The 12,494-nt window shown below is 33.4% G+C and overlaps 3 protein-coding genes across 3 annotated transcripts; all 3 read left to right on the top strand.

Moving 5' to 3' along the window:
- Positions 1–328: 328 nt before the first annotated feature.
- LOC112004901 (thaumatin-like protein) lies at positions 329–1,667 on the top strand. Its single transcript, XM_024037142.2, has 2 exons — positions 329–471; positions 842–1,667. Exons 1-2 carry the CDS (start codon positions 330–332, stop codon positions 1,504–1,506), a joined length of 807 nt encoding a protein of 268 aa, XP_023892910.2. The 5' UTR covers position 329; the 3' UTR covers positions 1,507–1,667.
- Positions 1,668–3,867: 2,200 nt separating this feature from the next.
- On the top strand, positions 3,868–7,486 carry LOC112004849 (cytochrome P450 705A12). Its single transcript, XM_065777367.1, has 3 exons — positions 3,868–4,803; positions 5,991–6,368; positions 7,163–7,486. Exons 1-3 carry the CDS (start codon positions 3,913–3,915, stop codon positions 7,484–7,486), a joined length of 1,593 nt encoding a protein of 530 aa, XP_065633439.1. The 5' UTR covers positions 3,868–3,912.
- Positions 7,487–9,774: 2,288 nt separating this feature from the next.
- On the top strand, positions 9,775–12,232 carry LOC112004892 (cytochrome P450 705A22). Its single transcript, XM_065777397.1, has 2 exons — positions 9,775–10,782; positions 11,393–12,232. The coding sequence occupies exons 1-2, from the start codon at positions 9,832–9,834 to the stop codon at positions 12,044–12,046; spliced, it is 1,605 nt and encodes a 534-aa protein (XP_065633469.1). The 5' UTR covers positions 9,775–9,831; the 3' UTR covers positions 12,047–12,232.
- Positions 12,233–12,494: the final 262 nt, after the last annotated feature.

The raw sequence follows: 12,494 nt of genomic DNA, 5'->3' as shown, positions 1-12,494 counted from the left end.
TTATTGGGTTCAGACCCAATGACATGGGTTAAACCTTCCTGAATTCGAGCATATGGGCTGGTCAAGCTGAACATCAATATTTGAGGCTAAAAAAACCAGAAGACACGCCAAGTGGCAATAAATCACCTCACTCACAAGCAACAACTCCAATCCGATTTTATACTTTTCTTTCCTTGGTTGAATGAATTTGTACCAATACTTTCCGTATCACAGTTTCAACAGAAAAAGACTTGGTCGTTTTTGTTTATTCTGGCATAGACAATTCCCGGTTGTGACTATCTTAAAACAAAAGGTTGGTAATTGTTTGTTTATTCTTTCAATTTATAATGATGACCCATTTCACAACACACACACAAACACACCCTTTTTCCTCCAAATTCCACAAACAAAGGCTATTCTTTCTTCCATACTTTCAACCATCTTTTATGGCATTGTACATACTTCCCATTCTCCTGGTTCTATCTCTATCAGGTATCATAATTCAAACCCATGTCACATCTTTTCTTAAACATTATTTGATATCAAAAAATATTTTGGGGTGTGTGGGTGGTTTGATGTAACTAATTATGTTCAAAAGCTAAACCACAAGAGATCCAAGAGAAAGAGATCCATGAGATTTTAAATTCAAAACTTCTAACTAGTATTTTTGAACTATTCGCGGGATTCATTTCAATAATTACTTGGTGTGTATGGAACGGAAAACTATACATAAAAATAGAAATAGTTACTTTCCAAAAGCTTTGGACATGCGTTAAAAATAAGTAAATATTTTTTGAAACATTGTACATTGGGTATTACCTCTTAATGTAGCTAATGTTGATAAATATGTATGAATTTTCAGGAGCTGAAGCGGCTGTGTTTACATTGCAAAACAAATGTAGGAACACAATATGGCCAGGGATTCTACCTGGGAGTGGACAAATTCAGCTAATGAATGGAGGGTTTCAGCTTAACCCTGATGAAGTTGTAAATGTTACTACACCTAAGAAATGGTCAGGCCGGTTCTGGCCTCGTCGTTTTTGCAAGTTCGATTCCGCTGGTAATGGACAATGCTTGACAGGAGACTGTGGTGGCAAGCTACAATGTACTGGAGCTGGTGGTGCACCACCAGCAACACTTGCTGAGTTTACCTTAGATAGTCCTGTGGATTACTATGACGTTAGTCTCGTTGATGGCTATAACGTTCGTGTTTCAATAGAATCTTTGAGCGGTACAGGGCCTACATGTAAACCAATTAGTTGTCTTGCGGAGTTGAATAGGCTCTGCCCTGTGGGATTGCAAGTGAAGAGGAATGGTCATGTTGTGGCATGCAAGAGTGCTTGCTTGGCCTATAACACACCTGAATATTGTTGTACTGGTGCATATGCCACCCCTGATTCATGCAAGCCTACCAATTATTCCAAGGTGTTCAAGGCTGTTTGCCCCAAGTCTTATAGTTATGCCTATGATGATCCCACAAGCACTTTCACTTGCCAAGATGGTAATTATTTGATTAGGTTTTGCTGAATACAATGTAAAAAAGAAAGAAATGTATGTGTGTGTATTGCAAAATTATGATGAGAAGTAAACTCTCCACGGATGCTGGGATGTATAACTATTCATATAATTAAAAACATATGTAATTAAGATATACTTAAAGTAATTGTTTTAGTTAGTAATTTTTGTAACAATCAAAAGTCTCTCAAGTCTCAATTGCCAATGTTGTAACATATATTTATATTCAATTTTTTTTTTTCCCCTATTCTTTGATAAGCTATGACTCCTTTCGACATTTTGGTATATCATTAGGGCATGACAGTGGGGGAAAATACCTCTACATATTGAAAAGAAATCATTTCTTATAAGCAACTTTCCATGTGCTACCCTAGGTGATATAAGATTCTAGGATTGATTCTCCCTTTGGTCCTTCACATGAGCTGTTCAAACTGTTGTGTGGGGTTGCCAATGATGATCGGGACGATAGTTGGCTTGATGTGTATGATAGAATCTAGAATTTAATATGCAAAAATGATAGTAGGGCATGACAAGGACTTCCTTATCCAAGCTTGATCAAAGCTAAATTTACATTAAGCTTTATCCAAGAACAAGGAAGGGAACTCCACTTAAACAGGATCTAGCAACACTCAGAGACAGAACTATGTTTGGACAGAAGGGGGGTTATGGCCCCACAACCCCTCCCCCCCAAAATTTTTTAAAATTTTGACTTTTGTATGCATATAAACAAAATTTTTAACATATGATCCCAAAATTTATATACTTGGCCCCCTCCCCTAAAATATTTACAAATTGATCCATGAAAGCCAAATAGAAAAAAAAAAAAATATATATATATATATATATATATAACCTACTCTTTGCCCAGTTGTCCAAAATAAAAAAAATATATAAAAAAAAATCAGACAAACCAAAAAAACCAATCAAAAAAATCACAAATTTAGATAACAAGAATACCCTTTAGGCAATATAGCATATCAAACTCTTCCTTCTATAATCTGACCTCTCTTCTTTGAAATCTTTCATCTCTCCTCTCTCTGTGCTCTATCTAAGATTTGTTGTGTGAGCTTGTGAGGTAGATCCTTTGCCAATTTTTAATTTTTATGAGGATGAAATCACTCTAGATTTTTTTTTTTCGCAAGTCACTACTCTGATATACTCTCCCCTCTCTATTGAATGCTAGTAACTGATAGTGTGTGAACTTGTGGCTATCCTTTTCATAAATAAAATAAAATAAAATAGTTGTGTTGGGTTGTGTGAATGCAAAACTTCTGATTGTCTAAATGGGTAGAGGGGGTTGTGGCACATGTGTGCTATAGTGCTATATGGAGTATATATCAATATATGTGTCAAATTTTGGTTTAAAAGATAAGTAAGAAATGATAAAAGGATCGAGTACTCATTTCACTACTTATTTAATTAATTTTGAGATACTTCATTATTATATTCCTATCTTATAAATTTATTGTTCCAAAAATTAGACCCAAACCAAACCAAATAAACACTGATTTTCTCATTATTTACAAGTCAAGAAATTATTTGAATGTTACATAAATGTAAAATATATCCTTATAATTTATATAACTTCTATATGATTCGTAGATAATGAGAAAGTCAACTACAATATTTGATTTTTTTAAAGAACATATCACATGATTGAAAACTCATCTCACCATCCCATACCTTTTCTTGTACGCCAAGTTGCAATACAATTAAATCTCATTCTTCCTTTCACACCCGCAAAATTCAAAGATAACACAAAATGTCATGATTATATATAATATAAAAGATAGACAAATCTTATCCAAAGATTATTTTTTTATTTTTTTATTTTTTATTTAGGAGAATCAGTCTTATACTAAGAAAGCAACTATCAATTAAATTAAGATCCACAATGCCTTAAAAAACGCTTTTGAAATGAAGAAAGTATATCTTGTTTCGATAATACCAATTCAACATCTATTTTGGTATTTCCTATTCAATAAATGAGTGAAACCTATTTCAAAAAGCCACATCAGACTACTCCAATAAATGATTAATTTATCTTTCCAATAGTTTAGAAAATTGTGATTAATTTATTAGAGTAGTCTAATGTGATTTTTTGAAATAAGTGTTACTCATTTATTAGGTAGAAAATACCAAAACAAATGCTGAATTAGTATTACTGAAACATGATATACTTTTTCTTTGAAAGGTGCACAAACATTAAATAATTTCAATCGAGCTTCACATGTGGCAGTTAAATTATTAGGAAGTCAATATCAATCATAAAACGATTTTGAAAGTAGAACAATAATTAAGCAACAATGTCAAGAAAGACTACTTCAGGATCAATTATAAAAAATTGAGAGGTTATAAATACTTTAGAGTTTAATAAGTTGATAAAAACTTGTCCTTGGAGTGAATATCAGAGTAGTCATGGCCACAATGCCTGATTACCAATACCACTTCCTGTGGTTCCTCCTATATTTCCTCTCAACCCTCTTACTCAAGTCCTTGTTCAAGACAAAGAACCCTCTAAACCTCCCTCCAAGCCCACCAGCCCTCCCAATCATTGGTCATCTTCACCTTCTTGGTCCATCTTTATTCAAATCCCTCCACAACCTCTCCAGCAAATATGGCCCTCTCCTCTATCTCCGGTTTGGTGCTACGCGGTGCCTTGCTGTGTCAACGGCTTCCATTGCCACTGAAATATTTAAAACCAATGACGTTACCTTTTCAGATCGACCACCACTCGCTTTCAGCGATAAATTACCATATGGAAGATATGGATTTTTCATAGCTCCATACGGTAATTACTGGAAGTTCATAAAAAAACTTTGCAGTTCTGAATTGCTCAGTGCCCGTCAAGTTGAACAATCCCGTGCTGTTCGACACGAAGAACTAACTTGGTTTTTGCGTAAAGTGTTAGAGAGTGCTGATAGAAAACAGGTCCTTGACGTTGGTGCTGAGTTGATGAAGCTTACAAACAATTCTTCATGTAGGGTGATTATGAGCATGAGGTGTTCAGATGACAATGATGAAGCTGAGAGGATTAGGCAGTTGGTGAAGGAGGCCTTTGAGGTTGGTGCAAAGGTATCCTTAGGGGATGTGTTGGGGCCATTGAGGTTTTTGGCTTTTTGGCTATATGGTAGGAAGGCCATAGATGTGACCTTAAGGTACGATGAGATTTTAGAAAGGGTGTTGAAGCAGCATGAAGAGAGTCCTCAAATAGAGAATGAGGATTTAGTGGACATCCTATTGAAAGTGTATCAAGATGACAAAGCTGAGTTCAAGATTAACAGAACACATCTCAAGGCTTTCTTGCTAGTAAGTCACCTTTGTTTTTGTCTGTGTTTCTCTTTTTCAACTTCATTGTTGCATGGCTAAAATGGGAGCACGATCCATTTCTTTTTAGACTTTGGATATTTTATATGGGAAAAGAAAAAGGATATATGACAGGTTACAATTGATAAAACATAAAGTAGTTCACTTAGAAAGGATTAATTTTTATTCCATTCTGCATATATTTTTTGTTTTTTTTTTTTTTCTTCCCTCAATTCTTTTCTGAAAATTACACAATGCTCTCTGGAACTTACGAGTATTTTTTGGATTAAAAAAAAAATAATAATACCCCAAATACACACACGCACATATATATATATATATATATATATATAGAACAAGATTTAGGTACAATACTTAAGTGTTGTTTTTTAAATGCCCTTCTTAAAATTCTGCTATGTAGCTATTTAATTTAAAAAATACACTTCTATCCATAAAAAAACAGCATTTAAAATACTCTACATAAATTTTGTCTATATATATATATATTCAATTTCAAAGGAGCATATATATTGTAGAAAATCAATACTTAAAGTTGCATTTTTAAGGAATCAAAAGTTGTAACGTGGAAAAATGACAAAGGAGATGTAAAATTAATAAATAGTAGAGATATTTTTATCTCAATGATAGCTTATTTTATTTGAACTATTTTTTATTGATAACTTACACACATGGCTATTTTACGTCCAAAACCTCATTTCTATTATCTAACTACTAAGGCGAAAGTGATATTTAACGCTTTGTTTGTTTCGTTAGTTTACATTTGTTTGTTTCATTATAAAAATGTTATTCTGAAAATATTTTCAACATTTTATTATTTTTGTTTTATTGGAAAATTTGGTCAAACTCAAAAGTCTTTTCCGTTGACAATAAAATTATTTGCAAATAAAAATAAAACAATTAAAGATTTCCTTGGATTTGAGAGTCAAACTAATCTATCTGTAAAACAAAACAAAATAGGAGAACTTCAATTATTGCCATGCTAAAATCCTCTGCAAAATTATTTGGCATCATTTTGGTATACAGTAATTACCTGTGTGGTGAACTGAAACTAAATATTAGTTAATTAATCACAATGCAATAATCTCTGCTACAATCATTACAGATATCAAATACCACTTACAACAAACTCTTTATCCATTTCATTGATTCAAATGATGCCCTTCCCCTAGGATCTATTCGTTGCGGGCACAGGTACCTCATCAGAGGCCATGCAATGGACAATAGCTGAACTCATCAATCATCCTTCCGTTTTCGATAAGGACAGAGAAGAGATCAAATTTGTAGTTGGTAGCACTAGACTTGTGGAGGAATCAGATGTACAAAGTCTCCCATACTTGCAAGCAGTTGTGAAGGAAGCATTAAGACTACACCCAACAGTGCCTGTTGTAATAAGAGAGTGCCGCGAAGCTTGTAAAATCAAAGAATTTGATATACCAGAGAAAACTATGGTGGCAATAGATGTGTATACAATAATGAGAGATGGAAAAACATGGGATTATCCAAATGATTTTCGGCCAGAGAGGTTCATGGTTTCTTCCAAAGTTAACGTTTACTCTCAGACCTACTCTTAAGTGTATTACTATTTCTTTTTTATCATATATTTTTATTTAATTGATATTACATATGATTATAATATATTATTATTAATTTGACAAATATTATGATTAGTTATTTATTTATATGCATTCTATCGTTGATTTCTTACCAATCTTTAAACTATTAATAATTTCTTTAGACTATTTTACAATATAGTTGTATTGTATACTATTTAGAATACTGTGTTAGATTATTGTATGTAAAATGACAATTGTATATACAAAAAAAAAAAAAAATTAATAATCATTTTATTTTTTACTCCCCCACAACAAAATCCTAGCTTAAGACACTATTGACCCCCCTAAAAGAAAATCCTGGAGCCGCCACTGTTTACATCTGTTTGTTTCATTATAAAAATGTTATACTGAAAATATTTTCAACATTTTATTATTTTTGTTTTATTGGAAAATTTGGTCAAACTCAAAAGCCTTTTCTGTTGACAATAAAATTATTTGCAAATAAAAATAAAACAATTAAAGATTTCCTTGGATTTGAGAGTCAAACTAATCTATCTGTAAAACAAAACAAAATAGGAGAACTTCAATTATTGCTATGCTAAAATCCTCTGCAAAATTATTTGGCATCATTTTGGAATACAGTAATTACCTGTGTTGTAAACTGAAACTAAATATTAGTTAATTAATCACAATGCAATAATCTCTGCTACAATCATTACAGATATCAAATACCATTTACAACAAACTCTTTATCCATTTCATTGATTCAAATGATGCCCTTCCCCTAGGATCTATTCGTTGCGGGCACAGGTACCTCATCAGAGGCCATGCAATGGACAATAGCTGAACTCATCAATCATCCTTACGTTTTCAATAAGGTCAGAGAAGAGATCAAATTTGTAGTTGGTAGCACTAGACTTGTGGAGGAATCAGATGTACAAAGTCTCCCATACTTGCAAGCAGTTGTGAAGGAAGCATTAAGACTACACCCAACAGTGCCTGTTGTAATAAGAGAGTGCCGCGAAGCTTGTAAAATTGGTTACAGTTTCGTATTTCATTACATGCAGAAGACAAGATACCACTTGATTTCCTCACTCACAGCTACGGTATAATCAAAACACCTTCGTTAGGTATTCCGGTTAACATGTTCTTTAAAATTTAACATTTCTAATTTTACGCACATTCTCAAATTCAAGAAATTTTGGCTGAATAAATGCAGTAGTGAAAATGTTGACTTCAATGCGAGAGTTAGAAAAATCCAATTAGATCCGAAAGGTAGTACTATATTTTGTCTGAGATTCGACCTGTTTCTTTCTTGACACCTCAGCAGCAAAGGTGTCAAAACCATAACTTTCCAGAGAAGAATGGGTGAAAACGAGAATATCCATTTAATTTGAAATTACTTTAAACCAATTTAAATCTGTTTTCCTTTTTTTTTTTAAATATCGTTTTTCAATCCACTTTAATTTAATTCAGAATTGAGTTTCAACTTTCAAGTGTTATACTTGTTACTAAAACAAGCATTAAAACAACTTTAACTAAAGTTATTCTTTCTATCTTTTTTTTTTTTTAGAAGAGTTATTCTTTCTATGTTAATGCACGTAATTGAATTAATTTCAACTTTTCACTCAACAATGAATTATCTTCCTATTGACTAAGACTTAAGTACAGTATTTAGATACTATTCTTAAAGTTCTCTTTTTAAAATTCTACCATGTGGATTTTTCTTATGGGATGAAAGTGTATTTTTAGTTAAATAACCATATGGTTAAATCTTAAAAGGGAAATCTAAAAAATAGCACCTAAGGTACTGTACCTAAGTTTTGTCCCCTCCTATTATATATAGACTAAAATGTCATTTTAGGTTCTCTAGCATGCAAGTTTAAAGAAAACAACTTTAACAAGTTATTCATTATATATATTATTTATTTTTAGAAAATATAGACACGATGGAACTTTGACACATTATTCAGAACAAAACAACTTCCTCCTAATCCTAATCCTATACATTCTCAACAAACCCACGAAGCCAGCCACGTAGATTCAGTACTCTAGAATCTAGACACGTATGAAGTTATCTTCCATTAAAAAGAAATAAAACTCGTAAAAATGGTAGTTCCAGTTAATTCAACTAGTGAAGTTTTTGATGGTTAAATAAGAGATATGATGTTCAATATCCTCTTACACCAAAAACCAATTAGTATCTTGGTCTAATAATAAAAAGAAAAAATCACAGAAACGGATATCATAGATTAAAACTCCATAATAAAAAATAATAATAATAATAACTCAGTATAAACAGTCCATAGGTGTGGTCATAACCCTGGCCCACTTAAATCCGAATTTGACATGGTGTAGATCACCCGAAAAATAGTGAAACTTGTCACTACTCAAACCCATAACCTCAAACTCACAGATAACAAGACACAAAAACTTCCTACCACTAAACCACCCCTCGGACAAGTTATCCTCCATCTTTCTATGCACAATAACTTGGTGCAAATATTTTAATTGTAAAGTAACCTTACCTCACAAAGCTATTACTAAACAAAACAACAACAATTGCTTAGAAAACATTTCAATGAAAAGCTCACCTAACACTTCACAAAGTCAATACTAAACAAAACAACAAATATTTTATTCATACACCAAAAACTAATTAGTATCTTAGTCTAATGATAAATAGCAAAAATCACAGAAGCGGACATAATAGATTAAAACTCTATAATAAAAAATAATAATAATAACTCAGTAAAAGCAATCCATAGGAATTGTCATAACCCTGGCCCACTTAAATCCAAATTTGACATGATATAGGATCACCCAAAAAATAGTGAAACTTATCACTACTCAAATTCACAACCTCAAACTCACAAGATAACAAGACACAAAAACTTTCTACCACTAAATCACCCGTCAAATAAGTTATCCTCCATCTTTCTATGCACCATAAATTAGTGCAAATATTTTAATTGTAAAGTAACCTTATCTCACAAAGCTATTACTAAACAAAACAACAACAATTGCTTAGAAAACATTTCAATGATAAGCTCACCTAACATTTCACAAAGTCAATACTAAACAAAACAACAAATATTTTATTCATAAACGATACCTTGTAAGTTATAAAGAAAATCTTATGTTTTGCTTAACACGAGTTGATTAGGCAAGTAAAAAATTACAGTCAAATTAATTTAATTAAGAAAATGACATCCCATTGAATCCTTTGCTTCCAGCCCAAAACCCAAAGCCCAAAGAATATATTGTCCTTTTAACTTTTACACTACGTTTGGTTGTAGCATGGGTAAGGGAAGAGAGAGAAAAAGTGAAAGGGAAAGGAAAAGAGAAGAAAATATTTTCTTTTGATGTGTTTGGATATAAGAAAGAAAGGATAAAAGAAGATGTGAAAATTTTATATACGGCACAACTTGACAGGACCTACTCGGATCCACAACCAATGTTATATAACTTGGTAGGAAACAAACTACTACCAGCCATAGCCACCATGATTGATACCCAATTCTACTTCCTTGGCTTCCTCTCCTTTATTTCTTTAACCTTTCTAATTATATCCTTTGTCAACAAAACTTCCAAGCCAGTAACAACCCATCTACGTCTCCCTCCAAGTCCACCAAGCCTTCCTGTCATTGGCCACCTTCATCACCTCTATGGTGCACCCTTGTGCAAATCCTTGCAAAGCCTCTCCAACCAATATGGCCCTCTTCTATATCTCCAGCTGGCCGCGGTACGATGCCTGGTTGTTTCTTCAGCTTCCATGGCCGCCGAGATATTCAAAACCCACGACTTTGCTTTTGCAAGTCGCACAAGTTTTGCTTTTTCGAAAGAATTGCCACTTGCAAACCTTGGACTTTTCACTTCCCCTTATGGGGATTATTGGAAGTTCATGAAGAAGCTTTGCATGATAGAAATGCTCTCACTTAAGCAGCTTGAGCGGTCACATTCCATTCGACGTGAAGAAATAGTCCAATTTGTGCATGTGGTGCTGGAGAATGCTAATAAAAAAGAGGTGTTTGATGTGGGTGATGAGCTTATGAGACTGACAAACAACATTGTAAGCAGGATGTTAATGAGCACTAGGTGTTCAGAGAAGGGTGATGAAGCTGATAGGATTACGGAGTTGGTGAAGGAGTCCTTTAAGGTTTGCTCAAAGATGTGTTTTGGGGATGCCTTGGGACCTCTAAAGAGGTTAGCTTTCTGGCTGTATGGGAAGCAGGCCATGGATTTAAACATGAGATATGATGAGATTTTGGAAAGGATGTTGAAGCAACGTGAAGAGGGTGGGAAGAGGGATGAGAATAAGGATATGATGGATGTACTATTAAAGGTGTATCAAGATGACAAGGCGGAGATCAAGATCACCAGGAACCATATCAAGGCTTTGTTGCTTGTAAGTTAGGTTTTTCCCTCCCAACCTCAGTTTTCCTTTTCTTGAATTCTCTAACATTTTATTTGGTTATTGGAAATATTAGCAAAAGCTAATTAAAACTAAAATGCTTAAGAACTAAATGGATCAAACTTTTTTCACAAGCTCTTAAGGTGATACAGTTGAAATTGCTGTAATACTATTTTTATATTAACCCTCATTAATATCACTTTTATTTCGCACTAATACAACAGAACACATCAACATTTGTGATCAAAATTGAGAGAAATTTTTGTGTACAAACAGATCGTTTTCACATTAGTCACTTTGAGAATATGACATCATATAGAAAGAGGATGATTTAGCCATTGATTTAATTTAGATGGCGTATTGATTTAACTGGACAATAGAAATCTTAGAAATGTCATATGGCATCTGATTAATACTTGAAATCAAGATATAAGATTTTTATATTCGAAAGTAAGAAATAATTTCTTAAATCGTTGAGATTTGTACATCTCTATATGTTAAGATTATAATTATCCAAATAGGAAACGTGAGGCTTAGAGAAGTATAGTAAGAATGGAAGGAAAGCATGACAAAACTAGATTGAAATAAATTGCCCTTTTTTCAGGACCTTGTTGCTGGGGGCACTGCTACGTCAGCAGAGGCCATGCAATGGACAATAGCCGAGCTCATCAACCATCCCAAGGTATTCAATAAAGTCAGAGAGGAGATAAAATCTGTAGCTGGTGCTAGACTTGTTGAGGAGTCAGATATCCCAAGCCTCCCTTACTTGCGAGCTGTTGTGAAGGAAACACTAAGATTGTACCCACCAGCCCCTATTGCACCAAGAGAATGTTGTCAAAGTTGTAAAATAAAAGGATTTGATGTGTCCCAAAAAACTATGGTGATTGTCAACTTGTATGCCATAATGAGAGACCCTGCTTTATGGGATAATCCAAATGAGTTTCGGCCAGAAAGGTTTTTAGTTTCCTCTAAGGAACAAGATAATTTGGATTTTAATCAAAACAAAACTGAGGAACAAAATTTTAGTTTTATTCCTTTTGGGGGCGGAAGGAAATCGTGCCCAGGGTCAACGTTGGCACTCAACATGATGCATACTACAATTGCAACCATGGTTCAATGTTTTGACTGGGAGTTTGCTGGAGAAGGAGACAATGCTAAGATCAATATGCAACTTGGAGGGGGCTTTTCTTTACCCATGGCTAATCCACTTATGTGTCTTCCTGTTATTCACTTCAACCCATTTGTTTCTTCGAGATAAGTTCTGAAGAATGGCTTGACTCAGTAAGTGTGATTGACTGTTTAATTTTGTGTTTAAATAAGAACTTTGATGTGGGATTGAAAGCATAATTTAGACATAAATTTCAATAATGGCCCCTCTAGATTTTCTTCTAAAAACATGTAATGTATTTATATAGTTAATTAATGCACTTTTTATTCACTCTAATTACTCTTACGTTGTACATAACTCATTAAATTAAAGTGTATTTAATGTAAACTATACGTAATTTAATTATATTTTATTTTTATTAAATTGATTTGTATATTTTTAGACATGTCAAGCCTTTTTTTTTTTTTTCCAAAGATGTAATGATTTTAATCAAAACAAAACTGAGGAACAAAATTTTAGTTTTATTCCTTTTGGGGGCGGAAGGAAATCGTGCCCAGGGTCAACGTTGGCACTCAACATGATGCATACTACAATTGCA

The sequence above is a fragment of the Quercus suber genome, unplaced genomic scaffold (genome assembly GCF_002906115.3).
Source record: "Quercus suber isolate HL8 unplaced genomic scaffold, Cork oak 2.0 scaffold_154, whole genome shotgun sequence".
Lineage (NCBI taxonomy): Eukaryota > Viridiplantae > Streptophyta > Magnoliopsida > Fagales > Fagaceae > Quercus > Quercus suber.
The sequence above is the reverse complement of the archived record's forward strand: the minus strand, read 5'-3'. Positions and strand labels throughout refer to the sequence as shown.